This window comes from Balaenoptera musculus, chromosome 13, assembly GCF_009873245.2.
Source record: "Balaenoptera musculus isolate JJ_BM4_2016_0621 chromosome 13, mBalMus1.pri.v3, whole genome shotgun sequence".
Taxonomy (NCBI): Eukaryota; Metazoa; Chordata; class Mammalia; order Artiodactyla; family Balaenopteridae; genus Balaenoptera; species Balaenoptera musculus.
This window is the reverse complement of record NC_045797.1, coordinates 2,707,385-2,727,324: the sequence shown is the minus strand read 5'-3', so window position 1 is coordinate 2,727,324 and position 19,940 is coordinate 2,707,385. Positions and strand designations below refer to the sequence as shown.

At 40.1% G+C, this 19,940-nt stretch overlaps 1 protein-coding gene and 1 long non-coding RNA gene across 7 annotated transcripts in view; one reads left to right on the top strand and one right to left on the bottom strand.

The window, feature by feature from the left end:
• LOC118906132 overlaps positions 1–16,855 on the bottom strand; it is a 50,516-nt gene extending 33,661 nt beyond the window's left edge. Inside the window, exon 1 of the long non-coding RNA XR_005022423.1 lies at positions 16,465–16,855. This is a non-coding gene — a long non-coding RNA (uncharacterized LOC118906132). The remainder of the gene's footprint in view (positions 1–16,464) is intronic.
• The window catches only part of MRPS9 (mitochondrial ribosomal protein S9), a 92,066-nt gene continuing 88,945 nt past the window's right edge, over positions 16,820–19,940 (top strand). For 4 of the 6 annotated variants that reach the window (XM_036873465.1, XM_036873462.1, XM_036873460.1 and 1 more), the window contains exon 1: positions 16,826–17,006. In XM_036873465.1, coding sequence (XP_036729360.1) covers positions 16,872–17,006 — 135 coding nt within the window. In that variant the 5' untranslated portion in view covers positions 16,826–16,871. Of the gene's footprint in view, positions 17,007–19,940 lie in introns of all 6 variants that reach the window. The other 2 variants (XM_036873459.1, XM_036873461.1) reach the window with 2 other exon arrangements.

Genomic DNA, 19,940 nt, shown 5'->3' with positions numbered 1-19,940 from the left:
TTTATTTTTTAAAAAAAAAGAGGATTATTTCAAGAAATACTAGGAAAGTTACTTTTTATCTCATAAAAATAAAGGGAGGATTCTGGGAAGATGGCAGAATAGGGGGCACTATGAATCCACCCCCCACCTAGACAATAACTGCACTAGCAGAATCTGTCTGATGTAACTGTTTGGAACTCTGGAGTCTATGGAAGGCTTGCAACTTCCAGGGGGAGACTTGGATGGTAAATTGCACTTAATTTCAGTCAGTTTCATGGTGGCAACTACCCGTCTCCCGTCCCCCAGCCCCGCAGCGGGCAGCTGAGCACGTGTTTTAGAAGCAGCTTGCACACAGCTTGAGGGAGACAGGGCGGGTATTATGGATCACGGATCTGTGCTCTGATCGCTGATGGCTGTTTATGATCACAGAGGTGCAGACGCAGAGGTATCATTGCACTCCTGCCCCCACTGTTATAAGACTCTCCTCTTCACGCTAAAATGACTGTCAGAGGATTTAAAGCGTCGGTGTCTTTTAAATTTTTCTTTAGTTTTTTTTTTTCCCTTCTCATTTTCTTCTTTTGAGAGCCAAACATTCAGGGTCTAGGACATCCCAAAGCAACTGTGTATATGGGGGAATCTGGAAAGTCATCATGCATGCCCAAGGAAAGGCATAGAAGACCTTAAGTTTACACCTCAGGCTGATCCCCAGCACAGAGACAGCATACAGCAATCAAAAAATAAAAACAATAACAGAAACAAAACCCAGAAAATCCTGGAGAAGAGGGAGAATCTGATTTCCAGAGTTACCATATTATTAGTTTAAAATGTCCAGTTTTCAACAAAAAATCACAAGGCATACGATGAAACAGAAAAGTATGGTCCATTGAAAAGGGAAAGAAAGAAACCCAATAAAAGCTGTCCCTGAGAAAGACCACTTTGGCAGACCTGTTAGATAAAGACTTTAAAACAACCGTTTTAAAGATGCCCAAAGAACTAAAGGAAGATGTGGGAAAAATCAAGAAAATGATGTATGAACAAAATGAAAATAACAATAAAGAGAACACTAAGAAAAAGAAAATATATCCTAGAGCAAAAAAGTACAATAACTAAAATGAAAAATTCACTAGAGGAATTCAAAGACAGATTTAAACAGGCAAAAGAAAGAATCAGTGAACCTGAAGATGAGACCATTGAAAATATTGAGTCTAAGGAAAGAAAAAAGATTAAAGAAAAGTGAACAGACTCTAAGGGACCAGTGGGACACCATCATGCAGATCAACATATGTGTTTTTGGAGTCCCAGAAGAAGAGAGAGAAGGGGGCAAAGAGATTATGTGAAGAAATAATGGCCAAAAACTTCCCAAATATGATGAAATACATAAATAGAAACATCTAAGAAGCTCAATGAACTCCAACCAAAAGGAACCCAAAGAGACCCACTACAAGACGTATTATAATCAAGCTGTTGAAAGCCAAAGACAGAGGGAGAATCTTGAAAGCAGCGAGAGAGAAGTGAATCTTTACAAATAAAGATCCTCAATGATATAATCAGCATACTTCTCATCAGAAACTCTGGAGCCAGAAGGCAGTAGGCTCATATATTCAAAGTGCTGAAAGAAAATATTATCAATCAAAAATCCTATATTCAGCAAAACCGTCCTTCAAAAGTGAGGGAAAAATTAGGACATTCCCAGATAAACAAAAACTGAGGGAGTTCATGGACCACTAGACCTGCCCTACAAGAAATGCTAAAAGGAGTCATGGTTGAAATGAAAGGACACTAGACAGTAACCTAAAGCCGTATGAAGAAAAACAGATCTCAGTAAAGTTAAATAATGGGCAATTATAACAGCTAGTAATAGTATTATTTTGTTTGTAACTCTACCTTTTGTTTTCTACATGATTTAAGAGGCTAATACCTTTAAAAAAATATTAGTCTAAATGGTAGTATTACTTTAACTTTGGTTTGTAACCCCATATTTTGTTTTCTACATAATTTAAGAGATTAATGCATTTAAAAATACAACTATTTGTTTATGTTCTTGGACACTGTGACATCAATAACTGAAAGGGGGTAAGGACAGATCTGTAACATTTTGACATCAATAACTAAAACGGGGTGAGGACAGATCTGTAACATTTTGACATCAATAACTAAAAGGGGGTGAGGACAGATTTATATATTATTGAAGTTAAGCTGGTATAAATTCAAATTAGAGTGTTACCACTTTAGGGTGTTACATGTAATACACATGGTAACCACAAATAAAATATCTATAGAATATACACAAAAGGAAATGAGAAGGGAATTAAAATATTTCACTTCAAAAAAAAAAAATCAACCAAACACAAAAAAGACAGTAATGTGAAAAAATGAGGTACAAAAAAGCTAAAAGTCATATAGAAAACAAATAGCAAAATGACAGAAGTCTCTCCTCATCAGTAATTACTTTAAGTGTAAATGGATTATACTCTCCAGTCAAAAGACAGAGATTGGGACTTCCCTGCTGGCACAGTGGTTAAGAATCTGCCTGCCAATGCAGGGGACACAGGTTCAAGCCCTGGTCCAGGAAGATCCCACAAGCCCATGTGCCACAACTACTGAGCCTGCGTTCTGGAGCCCGCAAGCCACAACTACTGAGCCCGTGTGCTGCAACTACTGAAGCCCGCTTGGCCTAAAGCCTGTGCTCTGCAACAAGAGAAGCCACCGCACTGAGTAGCCCACGCGCTGCAACAAAGAGTAACCCCCACTCGCCGCAACTAGAGAAAGCCGGCGCGCAGCAACAAAGACCCAACACAGCCAAAAATAAAATATAAACAAATAAATAAATTTATTAAAAAAAAAGACAGAGATTGGCAGAATGAATAAAAACACATGACCCAACTATAAGCTATCTACAAGAGACTCACTTTAGATGAAAGATGCTAATAGGCTGAAGAGAAAAGATGGAAGAAGATATTCCATGCAAACAGTAACTACATAGCAGCATATTCATAATAGCTAGAATGTAGAAGCAACCCAAGTATCCACTGACAGATGAATGGGTAAGCAAGATGTGGTATACTTATACAGTTCAGCCTTAAAAAGGGAGGAAATTCTGACATATGCTATAACATGGATGAACTTTGAGGATATCATGCTATGTGAGATAAGCCAGCCACAAAAAGACATATACTGTATGATTCCACTTGTATGAGGTTCCTTGAGTAGTCAAATTCATAAAGAAAATAAATAAATAAAAAGGTTGTTGTCAGGAGTTGGGGAGAAGGAAGAATGGAGAGTTGCTGTTTTGTGAGTTCAGAATTTCGGTTTTGCAAGATGCAAACTGTCCTGGAGATGGACCGTGGTGACGGCTGCACAACAGCATGAATGTACTTAATACCACTGAACTGTAGATTTAAAATAGTTAAGATGATAAATTTTATGTTATGTGTATTTTACCACAAAAAGAAAAAAAGAGATGTCACTAACAAACTAAGAGAGAAAAGGTTTACGTGGAGAGAAAGATAAGTCACTGAAGGAAAATGGCAGGGAAGTGATAGAAGTGATGTCTCAGCCAATTGTTTTCTGAATCCTTGTTTACTCACTCTTATTCTGAATTTGGAAAATAAGCTTGAACCCCTGGCCAAAAGAGCATTTCATGGAACTGGATATCAATACTTAGGGCAAATTTGTGTTTGTGGTGATGGAATTATTTCAAAAATCATTAAAGGATTTATTTCATCTTATTCAGGGTAATTTTTATTTACTCTGTGTGTGTGTGTATGTGTAGAAATTAAGAACATCTAAGAAATTTAAGAGGCAATTTTATTTTTGCAACCAATCTACCTAGATATGTTTTATTTTTCCTTTGAATTATTTTATTTTCATGGTATTAATATGTGGGGTTTTTTTTCTAAAGATAAAATAACACTTTTCCATTGTTGATATCTGCTTTTAGCATTTAAAATATTCAAGCCAGTGTATCCAAACTTGACACAGTTTCTAGTATGCTTAAAAATATAATTAGGTTGTTATGAGAATCAAATGAGGTAAAATATGTAAAAATGCTTTAAAAATATATTATTGAATAAATATAAGGTATACTTTTTGCTGTAGATATGGTTGTAAATCTAATTTTGGAAAGAAAAAGTCTTATGAAGTGGAAATTTGTAAAATAAAACATGGAGTTGTGCATAATGTGCAATAACTTCCCTTTAATTAATTCCTAAAGGTGCTGAACTTTGGGTAATTCGATTAAATAATCATCACAGTAATTCACTTACAGAAATATGCAGATTCTAGGTGTGCACATAAAATAAAATGGAGGTTTCTATAGATATTTGAACAGAAAATGAAACACCAATGATTTTTTTAGGAAAGGAAAAGTCAGAGTTTTAAAAATAAGGAATAGGAACCTGCTTCAAGATGGCAGAGGAGTAAGACGTGGAGATCACCTTCCTCCCCACAAATACATCAGAAATACCTCTGCATGTGGAACAACTCCTACAGAACACCCACTGAACGCTGGCAGAAGACCTCAGACTTCCCAAAAGACAAGAAACTCCCCACGTACCTGGGTAGGGCAAAAGAAAAAAGAAAAAACGGAGACAAAAGAATAGGGATGGGACCTGCACCAGTGGGAGGGAGCTGTGGAGGAGGAAAAGTTTCCACACACTAGGGAGCCCCTTCACTGGTGGAGACGGGGGGGGGGCGGGGGGAAGCTTTGGAGCCCCATCAAGACTCATCAAGAAAAAAAGGGAGAAGACTCAAATCAACAGAATTAGAAATGAAAAAGGAGAAGTAACAACTGGCACTGCAGAAATGCAAAGGATCGTGAGAGATTACTACAAGCAACTATATGCCAATAAAATGGACAACCTGGAAGAAATGGACAAATTCTTAGAAAAGCACAGCCTTCTGAGACTGAACCAGGAAGAAATAGAAAATATAAACAGACAGATCACAAACATTGAAATTGAAACTGTGATTAAAAATCTTCCAACAAACAAAAGCCCAGGACCAGATGGTTTCACAGGCGAATTCTATCAAACATTTAGAGAAGAGCTAACCCTATCCTTCTCAAACTCTTCCAAAATATAGCAGAGGGAGGAACACTCCCAAACTCATTCTACGAGGCCACCATCACCCTGATACCAAAACCAGACAAAGATGTCCCAAAAAAGGAAAACTACAGGCCAATATCACTGATGAACATAGATTCAAAAATCCTCCGCAAAATACTAGCAAACAGAATCCAACAACACATTAAAAGGATCATACACCATGATCAAGTGGGGTTTATCCCAGGAATGCAAGGATTCTTCAATATATGCAAATCAATCAATGTGATACACCATATTAACAAATTGAAGGATAAAAACCATATGATAATCTCAATAGATGCAGAAAAAGCTTTCGACAAGATTCAACACCCATTTATGATAAGAACTCTCCAGAAAGTGGGCATAGAGGGAACCTACCTCAACGTAATAAAGGGCATATATGACAAACCCACAGCCAACATCGTTCTCAATGGTGACAAACTGAAACCATTTCCTCTAAGATCAGGAACAAGACAAGGTTGCCCACTCTCACCACTGTTATTCAACATAGTTTTGGAAGTTTTAGCCACGGCAATCAGAGAAGAAAAAGAACTAAAAGGAATCTAATTTGGAAAAGAAGAAGTAAAACTGTCACTGTTTGCAGATGACATGATACTGTACATAGAGAATCCTAAAGATGCTACCAGAAAACTACTAGAGCTAATCAGTGAATCTGATAAAGTAGCAGGATACAAAATTAATACACAGAAATCTCTTGCATTCCTATACAGTAATGACGAAAAATCTGAAAGAGAAATTAAGGAAACACTCCCATTTACCACTGCAACAAAAAGAATAAAATACCTAGGAATAAACCTACCTAAGGAGACAAAAGACCTGTATGCAGAAAACTACAAGACAATGATGAAAGAAATTAAAGATGGTACAAACAGTTGGAGAGATATACCATGTTCTTGGATTAGAAGAATCAACATTGTGAAAATGACTCTACTACCCAAAGCAATCTACAGATTCAATGCAATCCCTATCAAACTACCAATGGCATTTTTCACAGAACTAAAACAAAAAATCTTACAATTTGTATGGAAATACAAAAGACCCCAAATGGCCAAAGCAATCTTGAGAAAGAAAAATGGAGCTGGAGGAATCAGGCTCCCTGACTTCAGACTATACTACAAAGCTACAGTAATCAAGTCAGTATGGTACTGGCACAGAAACAGAAATATTGATCAATGGAACAGGATAGAAAGCCCAGAGATAAACCCACACACATATGGTCACCTTATCTTTGATAAAGGAGGCAAGAATATACAATGGAGAAAAGACAGCCTCTTCAATAAGTAGTGCTGGGAAAACTGGACAGCTATATGTAAAAGAATGAAATTAGAACACTTCCTAACACCATACACAAAAATAAACTCAACGTGCATTAAAGACCTAAATGTAAAGCCAGACACTATAAAACTCTTAGAGGAAAACATAGGAAGAACACTCTTTGACATAAATCACAGCAAGATCCTTTTTGATCCACGTCCTGGAGAAATGGAAATAAAAACAAAAATAAACAAATGGGACCTAATGAAACTTAAAACGTTTTGCACAGCAAAGCAAACCATAAACAAGATGAAAAGACAACCCCCAGAATGGGAGAAAATATTTGCAAACGAAGCAACTGACAAAGGATTAATCTCCAAAATATACAAGCAGCTCATGTAGCTCAATATCAAAAAAACAAACAACCTAATCCAAAAATGGGCAGAAGACCTAAATAGACTTTTCTCCAAAGATGGTATACAAATTGCCAACAAACACATGAAAGGATGCTCAACATCACTAATCATTAGTAAAATGCAAATCAAAACCACAATGAGGTATCACCTCACACCAGTCAGAATGGCCATCATCAAAAAATCTACAAACAATAAATGCTGGAGAGGGTGTGGAGAAAAGGGAACCCTCTTGCACTGTTGGTGGGAATGTAAATTGACACAGCCACTATGGAGAACAGTATGGTGGTTCATTAGAAGACTAAAAACAGAACTACCATATGACCCAGCAATCCCACTACTGGGCATATACCCTGAGAAAACTATAATTCAGAAAGAGTCATGTACCACAGTGTTCGTTGCAGCTCTATTTACAATAGCCAGGACATGGAATCAACCTAAGTATCCATTGACAGATGAATGCATAAAGAGGATGTGGCACATATATACAATGGAATATTACTCAGCCATAAAAAGAAACAAAATTGAGTTATTTGTAGTGAGGTGGATGGACCTAGAGTCTGCCATACAGAGTGAAGTAAGTCAGAAAGAGAAAAACAAATACCGTATGCTAACACATATATATAAAATCTAAAAAAAAATGGTTCTGATGAACCTAGGGGCAGGACAGGAATAAAGACGCAGACGTAGAGAATGGACTTGAGGATACGGGGAGGGGGAAGGGTAAGCTGGGACGAAGTGAGAGAGTAGCACTGACATATATACGCTACCAAATGTGAAACAGATAGCTAGGGGGAAGCAGCTGCATAGCACAGGGAGATCAGCTTGGTGTTTTGTGACCACCTAGAGGGGTGGGATAGGGAGGGTGGGAGGGAGCCGCAAGAGGGAGGGGATATGGGGATATATGTATACATATAGCTGATTCACATTGTTATACAGCAGAAACTAACACAACATTGTAAAGCAATTATACTCCAATAAATATGTTTAAAAAAATAAAAATAAAAAATGAAAATAAGGAATAAAAAGATAAATAGAAAACCCCTCTTGTGAGTATAGGAATAGGGAGGAAAGCTTTTGCCAAACAACTGGCAGTTCTCATTATCCTTCACTCCCAATCGTAGAAATAAAGCCACAGCATGGACATGCTTTTGGAACACTGAAAGGATGGTCATTATTTTCTGATTAATCATGTTGCATTGGCCTCAATTCAAGAGCTAAGGTGCCATTTTTTAAGGTTAGAAGGAAGGCATCTTCTATGGGGGTAAAAATCCTCAATGATACTTCTCTGTGCGATAAAAATAGAAAAGGACCCAGTAGACAACAGCACTGTTATTGAAATGGCCAGTCTTACTCTGAGTTAACTGAGCATTGAAATAAATTCAGCTGTCAGCATGAAGAGCAAGTCACAAATCCTCAATTTGTACACACCCTCAATTTAGGAAAAGGAAATCAAATGAAAACATTATCAAATATAATATCTACATGATAGCAAACAAAAACTGGAGAATAGTCAATATGTGGATCTTGACCCCTGAAGAATAATGGAGACAGGAGAAAGTGACAACTTATATTTTACATCATCAGTCATTCAACCAACAAGAGTTTATTGATTGCCTCGTATTGTACCAGGCACAGTAGAGCTGGGGTACAATGTGAACAAAACGGACATGGACTCTGTCCTCAAGGGATTTGAAAAAGACTTGAAATTCATCTCATCTAGGTATCTGTAGATGCTTAAGCCGCCTTTGCAATATCCCCATTGAGTGGTTGTGTCGAAAACCATGGATTAACTTCCAATTTCCTTCCTCAACAGACTTTTACGTTCCAGGTTCTAGGTACTGGGTACTGTTTGGAAAACTGATAGCAATAGAGCAGCAAGCAAAATGGTTAAACAAATTACATCCCTCCTGTACTTCTCCAGCTGGAAAGTTAAAGACTCCTTGCATCTAGAGTTCCAGATATGATTTAGCTTCTGCCAATCAGAGGCCCCCATGTGAGGCTTAGATTTGGAACTGGATTAAGTGGCTCTAGATGGGCAGGGCATGAGGCGTCCACTTGGCTGGTGCACAACGTAGCATCAGTATCATCAGTGTAGTTCCAGGGGAGATGGTGCTTCCACGATTTTGTAAGTTAGTGAATACCAGGTAATAAATCCCAGCCACAGCTGAGCACAGACCGATACAACGTTAATAACCCAATGCTTGTGCCTGTGGTTTAGCAGGAACCCCTCTCCGCTGCTGTTCCCAGTGTGATTCTACAATATTGATTGTGCAAGTACAAAAAAACAGAAGATGAAAACCAAAATCCCATTTCTTTCCTTCTGCTTCCTCTTTCCAACAATAGATCAAATGTATAACAAATAAAATCTGGAAGTCACGCAGACTCGTACTGTCAATTTTATCTTCCCTGTTATAAACTTCATGAGTGGTTGAATTATTAAATTGAACTCTTGAATTCTGACTGCATAAAGAAACACATTGCTGTGATTAGATACAAAGTCATAAAGAACATGAATATTTGACATGTGTGTACCCTGAGGTCAGCAACCCATATCTAAAGAGTGCCGGGCACATAAATAAAACAACAAGAAATCATGGATTTACCGTATAAGCAGAGGTACTTCTAAGCTTCAAGGTTATTAAGAACGGAACTCTAATAGCTTCGTTTGAAAGTTGACATGCTTATTTCAGGTATCTGCATTTCCCAGGATAAAATGTTCTTTTGAGTCTAAAGTTAAAATAACAACATGCAGGTGTTTACAATCTAATCACAGCAAACTTTATTCATAAAGAGATGTGATAGTTTAGTCATTCACTAGGCTGTGATCTGCTCAGTGAAATTGGACACAATTTCAGATTTCAGATATGATACTTATTTCGGAAAACACTTGGAAAATGGGCCAGGAATGTTTCTTCAGTGCAAATAAGAAAGGTGGCATGCAAATGCTTGAGAGTCATTTAGGGATATTGAAGAATAATTTTTAATCACCTGATCTGATAAATTGAGAAAGAAAATTCCACTTTGTCGGATTTATAAAAAGGGTAGTTTAATTGCTTTCAGAGAGAGTTTAGAAGTGGTTCTGCATAGTGGTAAAGAAATGAGTTCAATGGTTTCCTTATTTTGATTTGCAGCTCCATAAAACATTTAGGAAATAAAACCATCTTGATCCATTTGACAGGAAGTACTGTTTTCTTTCTCAGACTCCCAAATTACTTTGCGATTCTTTCATGACTATATCACAGTCTCTTTAGAATGATCAGATTTGTGTAAATATCTTTTTCTCCCTGTACGTTTATAAGCTCCTGAAAGACAGGTATTATCTTAATACCCAGATAGTTCTATCACAGAGCCTTGCAAAGTATGTATCAATAAATAATGGGTGTTAAAGATAAAATAGTCTTTGTGTAGATTAATTTCGTACTTTAATTCCTAAAGTACCAAGACTCCACTTTCCAGCTGGACGGCAGAGTCAGCAGAGATGCTGGGCAGGTTTATCCAATGTCTCCAAATCATGAAGTATTCAGTGTCCAGAAAGGTTGGCCTTTCTGGAAAAATCCTTTGGGTCCTAGAGCCTGAACATTCCTAGCTATCTTTGAGTAGACAAAATCTGAATAGTTTGGGGGTTCACGTTTATATGGGGAAGCATTTATCAGGGCGTGTGTGTAGCCCTCACAGTGCCCTCTGTAGAAGGCAGGGTTGTAACGTGAACACGGGAGCAGCCCGAAGCAGGCCACCGAGAGTGGTGGGGACATGAAGGAGGGTGGTGATCAACCTAAGGCATCCGCACTTAAATTTCACACACACACACACATACATACACACGCACACATCACTGTGCAGGCCAAAGAAAACATGTCCGACGGGCAGCCAGTTTTTGACCGGCGAAGAGCAACCTAGCAGATGTAGCCTTGTGTCCTTACGTAGATGGTGGGATGGGTGAGGACCATGAGAGCTGCAGACGGAGTTAAGTGGGTTGGTGCTAAAGCAGGCGGACGAGTGGACTGGGTCCCGGAAGAGAACGGTACCAGGGAGCAGGGACAATGGAGAAGGGTGAGAATGAGGTTCTCAAGCCACCCTTGGTAAAGACGCCCGTCCTGCCCAGGACTGGGTGTGATACAGAGAAGCACGTGCTCCAGTGCACTATTTCTGGCTCCCTCCCTTCCTGGTTGTGGGACCGGATCAAGGCATCTAACACGTCCAAATGGCACCTTCCTTATGTCTCACAAGAGGGTAATAACCGCATCCCCCTCATAGGGGTGTTATGATTAAATGAGAAAAAACTTAGAACAGAGCTCAACTCATGCCATGTTATATAATTCTCTTTACACTTTGTAATGTCTTACATGTGCATGTGTGTGTTCATGTGTACATGCGTGTATAATTTATACAATTCTTTTTATATTTCTTAGAATCATACCCCACGGTCCGCCTAAATCGATACACTTTCTCTGACAGACTCTAGAGATTTGTTCTTAGCTTTACTTCCGCAAAAGACTAAGATCACACTTCAGTACGTTTTTGAATGAGAATACTCTCATTTTTCAGGTCTGGATCACAACCTTCTACTTATTTACATTTTCAGACTGCATCAACCTCTGAGGAGCAACGCACTTTTTAAGTTGCCTCCCTGCTGTGTAAAGTGGTACTTCTTCTATCGGTCCTAAAATAGCCTCTTTTATGCCTCAAGAAGTTCACTTTAGTTCTAGTTTTCTGGAATTTGATTATTAAGCCTGTTTATTTTAACCATGCCCTTAGTGATTTTATTGATTCCAATTTTATTTCATTCTGCAAGTCCTAGACCCTTGACTATACCCAGGCTAAAATCTTGTTCATTTAGTTCCTTTTTTCTAGATCTGCTATACCTTCACTCAGCATCCTCAAAGGAGTCCTGGATTGAGCCCAAATTCATGCCTCGGACATGGGTGAAAGAGACACCCATAATGTCACAGAACATTTTCTACACACTATTATTTCAAGCAGGGAAACCACTTATAATTCGACCACCCTACCCGGATAACTACCTTTACTGTCTAAATTCACTTGAAAAATGACTTAATCTATGCAAAGTAATTGCAAACATGGTCAAGGAGACACTGGCCCAAACATACTGCCGCATGCACTTGTGTGCGTTTGAAGTCATTTTCAATGCACAGCAAATCGTGCGATTAATCCACATTTATGTTCCATGTAAATTTGTTTCATTTTTGAGAATGAAGCCTTGAGGAATGATTCTTGAAGGATCATAACAGCACTGACTGACAGCTCCCTAAGTGCTGTCTCTCTTATAGCAGACATAAATGACAGCTCGTAGGTAAAGAGCATATGTAAATGGATGGGGTTCACACTGAACACAGTGGGGTAAAAAGCCAAAGAAGATATTTGTTCTATTTCTTATTTATTAAAATTCAATCAATATGATAAAATATATGAACTTTGGGAGAATAGATTTACTTGTGGGCTGAGACAGATTCAGTTCTTAAACTGTTAGAGAAGCTTGATATATAGTAATTATGTACTAAAATTACCTCATATAAATATTTTTAAATGCCAGTGAAATTTACATTACTCATTTTCATACCCCATGTATACTGTTTGTTTAGCTGGGAGTGGTCTATATAACTAGAGCCTTTTTATGTTGTAGATTTAAATTATCAAGTTATCTTTTGTGGGCAACCGCCTGTGCAGATTAAGTTAAAAATCTGGCCACGTTAAAAACAAGAATCCTGCAACGCCACTTCTAGGTATATACCCCAAAGAATTAAAAGCAGCGACCTGAACAGATACTGTACACTCACGTTCATAGCATCATTATTCACAAGCCCAAAGGTGAAAACAACTCAAGTGTCCCTTGACAGATGGATAAACAAAATGTGGTCTATGCATACAATGGGATAGTACATAGCTTTAAAAAGGAATGAAATTCTGACGCATGCTACAACATGGATGAACCTTGAAAACATTATGCTAAGTAAAATAAGCCAGTCACAAAAGGGAAAATGTATGATTCCACTTAGATGAGGTAAATATAATAGCCTAATTCACGGAGACAGAAAGTAGAACTGTGGTTACCAGGGGCCGGGGGAGAGGGAAAACAGGAATTGTTTCATAGGTTCAGAGTTTCAGTTGGAGAAGATGAAAAAGTTCTGGAGATGGATGGTAGTGATAGTTACGCAACAATATAAATGGACTTAATGCCATTGAACTATACACTTAGAAAAGGTTAAAATGGTAAATTTTATGTTACGTATCTTTTAAACACACACACACACAAGATGGGTAGGAATCTGCTAGATGATCGAGATGGAAAAGGGCATTGTCACTGGATTAAATGTCATGGAACCTCACCTCCTACTAAATAACAAATCATAAATTCAAAAAATAAAACAAAACAAGAATCCTGAATTATTTGGAGGGCTGGGCTTCACCCCCAGATATAAGTCTGGACTGGGTCCCAAGAATGTTCATTTTTAACAAATTCCCAGGCGATTTACTTATTTGTTGCTATAGAATAAATTGCCCCACATTTTTGTGGCTTAAGACAACATATATTTGTTACCTCATAATTTCTGTGGTCCAGAACTCTGAGTTCCCCCAGAGTGGGCACTTCCAGAAAGAGTGAGCAAGCAGGAAGCCACAGCGACTAGAATTCAAGTGTCCACCAGCCTTCCACTTTATCCTATCCTTCAGAGGCGGGTCATTAAGTCCAGCTCACATGCAAGGGCAGGGCTCCATCTCTTGAGGGGACGAGTATTAAAACACTGTGAATGTTTTAAAACCCAATCCATGGGTGCATCACCAGGACTGCTGGGAGGAAGGGCATTCCAGGCAAGAGAAGGACAAGGGCAGGGGTGCAATTCTCCACAGCAGGGAGAATTCCCAGTTCCAGCAAGTGGAGGTGTGTTTTGTCGGGGGCAGTGGACAGCACAGGGAGAGATTACGCTGCAGGGTAAGCTGATGCCTCCCCCACTAAGGTATTCTGGAAAATAAAAAAAACCCATTCATTTGGGAAACCTTAATTAAAAAGGAAGCTACTGGATTTTTTAAAGATCTTTAGAAATCAAAATAATTTATTCACATAATTTTTTTAACTGAAGCATAGTAAACTAAAGTCGGGGTAATAAATCTTCCGTGGTAATGGTTTAAGGGCAAGCAATGCTGGCTTTCTTCACATCCCGTCAAGGAAAGGAAAGGCAGATCACCTGTTCTGGAACAATCCGGTGCAGCTCTGCGGGAGGGAGACTGTATAGTCTCACAATCTGCAGGCAGGAGGTCCAAGATCAAGGTCAGCAGGCTTAGCTTCTTCCCTGTGAGGGAGAATCTGTTCCAGATCCTCCTTCCTTGTCTCTGGTGGCCTCGGGGGTTCCATGGCTTGTAGACAGCCATCCTCTCCTGTGTCTTTATGTTGTTTTTCCTCTGTACATGTCTGTCTCTGTGTCTAAATTTCCTTTTTTTTAGTAAGTAATGCTGAAGTTCCTGCTCTGGGGGCTGCACTGCTGAGGATGACTGGTCTAATACACCCTTGTTACACTGATGAGAAATGCAGGTTTTCCATAAGCGAAATGACGACCAAGTATCAAGAGTGAGTCTGTGGCAGGGCTCAGAGGGGAACTCTGATTTCTTGATCCACATTTTATGCACTTTCCCTGAAGCATACGGTGTTTGGTCATCTTTTTTTTTTTTTTCCCCTGTGCTGTACAGTAGGACCTTGTTGTTATCCATTCTGTATATAATCGTTTGCATCTGTTAACCCCAAACTCCCACTCCATCCTGCCCCCACCCACATTTGGCAATCACAAGTCTGTTCTCTATGTCTGTGAGTCCGTTTCTGTTTGGTAGATAAGTTCATTTACGTTATACTTTAGATTCCACATATAAGTGATATCATATGGTATTTGTCTTTCTCCTTCTGACTTACTTCACTGAGTAGGATCATCTCTAATTCCATCCATGTTGCTGCAAACGGCATTACTTCATTCTTTGGTCATCTTTGATTCAAAGTTCTCTGAAGATCTCAGTTGTCTGTGGACCTATCAAGTCTTCGTGTTTTTTCTAGACTGAAGTTTTCCATATTGATCGACAAAGCTCTGCAGTTCCAGGGACACTTTCTAGGAATCCTTTAAAAATGTGTGTAGGTTTTTTGTGTTGTTACAAAAGAATTTGATTCTATGAACATTTTTATACATGTATCCTGATATACTGTGCAAGAATTTCTGCAGGGTATATATACCTAGGAATGTAATCAATAGATTGTAGGGTGTGCTCATCTTAACTTTAGATCATTGATTCATTGATTTCAGGGAACTATATCAATTTACACCCTCACCACCAGCATCTAACACTTCCTGCATTCTCACATCTCGGCAACACTTGGTGTTGTTTGTCCAACATTTCGACTCTCCTGATATTTACCTTAGAAGCTGCTCTTAGAACCGAATCCTCACATTTACATGACTCTACCATGTTGGACTGTTAGGATTTTATGATCCTGATATGGGACCGAGGATGCCTGTTGCCTCTGACATAACAGGTGCTCAGTAAACGAGAGAAAAATTAAATGAATCTAAGCTGTAGCTGTTTGGTAAAATTACATTTTTTTCATATTTTAAATGTTTATCAGTACATTCCTGATTCCAATCTTTCCTTCTGTCTCCAAATTATGCAGCCTGTGTCAACCTACAGTTACATATTTCTTCCCAAACTCAAAGGCTACACAGGAAATTCAAAGCAGCAGTCCAAGGGTTGCCCCTAGAGGTGGGAGATGTATTACATCTGCTTTACTGTAATCTAGTAAAAGATCATAACATGAATCTAAGAGAAAAAAACTTCCACAATTCCTAATCTTAATTTCAGTACTTAATGTATTTTTCATATGCTCCAACATGTCATTTTTTTAAAATGATATAAATTCTGCTTCTACATACTTATTTGATTGTCTTGGTGAAATTTCCACAATTAAGTTAAAAAACTATTTTTTACAATGTGTAGGAACTACTGTTTAAAGACATCTATTTTAATAAGTTATAAAGTCGTGGTTCCCGAATACTAGCTCATGGGTCTCTGCCAACTTTTGATGAAAGTCTCTCTAGCCTAAAAGGTAACAACAAAAAGAACGAGAGCGAGCTTTGCGTACACATAAATGCACTCCATTGGAAGGACCACACTTCATTCCAAGATTATGTCACTTCTACCTTCTTAATATTAAAATGTTCTGTGTTTTACGAAATAGTGATGATAGTAGATGACATTTATTTGCTTGACAACTTGACCTCAGATTTTCCATATGCATGTGTGTATTTGCGTATTAATTTTACTGATCCTTCGAATCTAATTGTTTGGAAACCCTTTAAGAGCGGCTTACTACATCCTGTAATATGTATTTCGTAGAAAGCGCCCTGGGAGTTACCGTCTGGAGCAAACAGTAAAAAAGCCCCAGAAGGCAAGCCATGCTCATCTATATTCATACCCATTTATTTAGTTCTGACTGAGTTTCCAGGGAGGCTTAGTAGTAACAGTAAGGGGGTGACAAGCAAAGACAAGTGTCTGTCCTCGCAGGTTTAAGGGTTAGCCTGCGCTTCATACACTTAGGAAACAACCAGTTTCCGGAGGAGGGTGGAGACACTGCACCCCGATCCACGTGGAAAGGGAGGAGGAGGTAAAACCCAGGCCAGGAAGGGGTCTGCTGGGAGCAGAGGCACGGAGCTCGGTCCTACCTAGCGGAGAGAAGAGCTGGGTGATGACGGAGCGTGAAGACAGGACTGCGCAGGGCAGCCGGCGCTAGGGCAGGCTGGACGTGGGGCGGAAGGGCTGGCGAGACAGCCACGTGGCAGTCGTTCCAAGGAGACTCGGGGAGCAACCGACTACAAGACGCGCAGAAGATGCGCAAGGCCAGGATGCGGACCCACTACCCTTCGCACGGTCAACGTCGACCCTGGGCCGGGGTCGGACACGCCCCGCGGGCTCCCACCCCCAATCAGCGACGAGCCACCTCTGGCCGCGGGACACGCCCCCTGCTCCAGCGCCCCTTCCCGGCAGCCTCGAGGACCCGGAGCCCACCAGCGCCTGCGCAGTCCGCAAGCCCCGCCTTTTCGTCCTACTGCCCGTGCTTCCCGCAGCCAACATGGCGGCTCTCCGTGTGTCCTGCGGCGTAGCTGCTTCGTACCGGCTCTCTCTCGGGGGTAGGGTTAGCTTTGCTCGGGAACAGGGCCTCTGGAAAGCCGCGGCTGCTAAGCTGCAGAGAAGTCCCGGGTGCCAGGTAAGGCCTGAGAGAGGTGGGAGTGCTGGTCCCTGGAGCACGCGGGTGTGCAGCCGGCGCCGTCGCGGTCCCCTGGCGTCTCCGCGCCCTCACACGGGGCCCCTGGGGTCTTAGGTGCTCAGCGGCGGTCTGAGGTAGAGAGAGGAGTGGGATTGCCTTCTGGTGCCCACCCTGGAAGCTGTTGCTGGTTTTCTCAGGGTGCAGTGAGGGGGACGTTATCTGAGACGGAACTAGAGCGACCCCTGCCTTGACCCGCCGCCCGGGTGGGTGATGGGTCCCGCCCTGCCCGCGAGCCCCGCGGTCCGGAGGGCGGAGGTGGATGAGAACTGGACCCCTGCAGGGACCCGAAGACTTAATGCAGAAAGTCGCACAGTGGAGAGGACAGAGAGTGACAGTTTGAAAGTGTCTTGCATCTGTGCAGTTTCCGTTTTCTTAATTTTCCCGGTACTTTGTCTCTGAGAGATGGAAATCACAACTTCTGAATTAAATTTAATCCTGAGGGCAGTGGGAAGCCAGGATTCTAGCTTCACAGCTGATTGGACGATGATGCGATTTACTGACATGGGATCTGAGTAGGAGGAACGAGATTTGAGAGGGAAGGAAACGAGCTTAGTTTTGGATATAATTGTGTTTATTAAATAGTTATATTGGGGATGTCCAAGTGGAGATTTCCCGTAAACCCATAGATAAGCAAGTTAAGGAAGAAAGCTGATTTACAAGTTCTCTGTTACCTTGTAGATGGTAATTGAGGTCTTGGAAATGAATTAGATCATCTAGGGGAGGTTGTAGTGAATGAGGAATAAGCAGAGGGACCGGGACCCTGAAGGACAAACAGCAGAGGAAGAAGAGCCACCCGAGAGATTGAGAATGACCTGCCAAAGAAGTAGGGGAAAACCCAGGCAGTGTGGAGGCATAGAAAACAGGAGAATGTTCCAAGGAGGGAGAGTGATTGACAGTACCAAATACTGTAAAGAAGTCAAGTACTGTGATCAAAAACTGTTGAAAAAGGAGTGCCATCTTTTTAAAAAATCTTTTTTCTTTTATGTTTTAACTCAGATCAACGAATCCATCCATCCATTTATCCATCAAACATTTGTTTTTATTGTTGTTTAGCTGGAAAAGAGGTTGGAAGTTTTTTTTTTTTCATGCACCTCTTTTGAGTGTATCCTTTTTGTATACCCATAATTTCCTATAAAAGGGACTGTGGCATACAGAGTGTTCTTATTGTTGACACAAAGTGGGGGAGGTGACAGAGAGTTGTTAACTTCCGCTGCATCCCTGGAACTCCCAAACCTTTGAACGTGTGTGTCCTTCTGTGTCTTTCTCGATGTTCTTTTGAGCATAGACGTGCATGCGTATGCATACTTTCAGAAAATGGATCCTGTTCTATTCTTTGCTTCTTTAACTTACATGTATAGCAGAAATCTCTGCAAGTCACCTATTACGTGTGTAACTGCTGCATAATATTCTGTGGTATGAATGTATCAAAGTTAATTTAACAGTTGATGGGCATTTGCTTTGTTTCCTTTTTCTTCCCACTAATAAAGTGTTCAGTAAACATCCTGGTGTAATTCTTACTGCATCAAATATCTTCCATCTGATGCTTTTATTTCTGTAGGAGAGAGTTCCAGTTGTGAGGTGATTGCTGCAAAGGATGTGTACTTCTCAGTAGACATGTAATAGATGTTTCCACATAGTTCTCCAGAAAGGTGGTAGCAATTCAGAGTCCATCGTTGATGTAAAAGCGTGCCCTTCTTTCCACCTGCATTAGGTATTATTATTTTTTTCAGTAAGGTGGGTGAAAAATGATTTCTCTTTGTTACTTTAGTTTCACCTCCCTGACCACACCTGAAATAAATAAAGCTTTTCTTTTTTTTCACCGTTATGGCAGATGTTTACTGAGCACTTCACTTGAGCCAGACACTGCGAAGTAAACAAATCATTGAAGTCAAGCAATTACTAGACGGTATCCACCCTTAGCACTCTCAGGGGATGGTCCTGAGGTGCTGAATCCCCAAATTCCTGAATACCTCCACAGCACATGTGTTAGCACATGCAGTACAGCTCAGATACAACTGAAAGACTTAACTGACCCCATCAGACCCTTAATGGTTCCTTCTATATGGCTAAAGACATTTATAAAGCATTTTTCCTGGCACAGAGCTTATCTGTCTTAAATATTAGCATTTCTTCACTTTCGTCTCCAATATTAATCATTATATTTCTTTTAGGGGCCATATTTCGTAAAACAACAAAGTTTTTAATCACTTTATGAGTTGCTGAAACAGTACACCTGTTTTTTGTTTAGTTTGGGTCATAACCCATTAGTTATGAAATCTCATAAGAGGTTAAGGGAGTGGAGAGAATAGAATAATTATAATAATCAAAGTGCATCTTACACAGGGTATTTTGCCTTTTGTTTATGTATATGTGTGTGTGTGTGTCCTAGGGAGTGATATAAGCAGTAGCTATTACTGTGGGTCACAGTCAAAAATGTTTGAGAGACACTGATGCAAAAGGAAAAAGAAACAAGTTCTGTTAAGCTGTGGCTCCTGGCTACTCAGTTGGGAAGCTCTCCAGCAGGTTTTCTCCTGCATACCAGAATTGTGGCATACACGTTTCATGTTAATGCCTCAGTACAAGTGCAGATATCTGAGTGTCCCAAATTTGGGGTGGAGGAGGGAATATTACTTGGGAATGGCCAAATTTTTCTGGTTTTAAACCCGTGAATATCAAGAATCTACACACAGTGTACTGTGAGATTTGCAAAGGTAAATACAGAAAAGCACAGAAGCGCAGTGCCTAATACAAATGAGTTGTGATGGGTAGGGTGGTGGGCAACTTCTCAGAGGAGGTGATGGGAGAGTCAGGAGTTACGTGAGAAAAGAGAGGTATTCTGTTCTAGGAAGATGTAATAGGTCCACTAGGGACAGA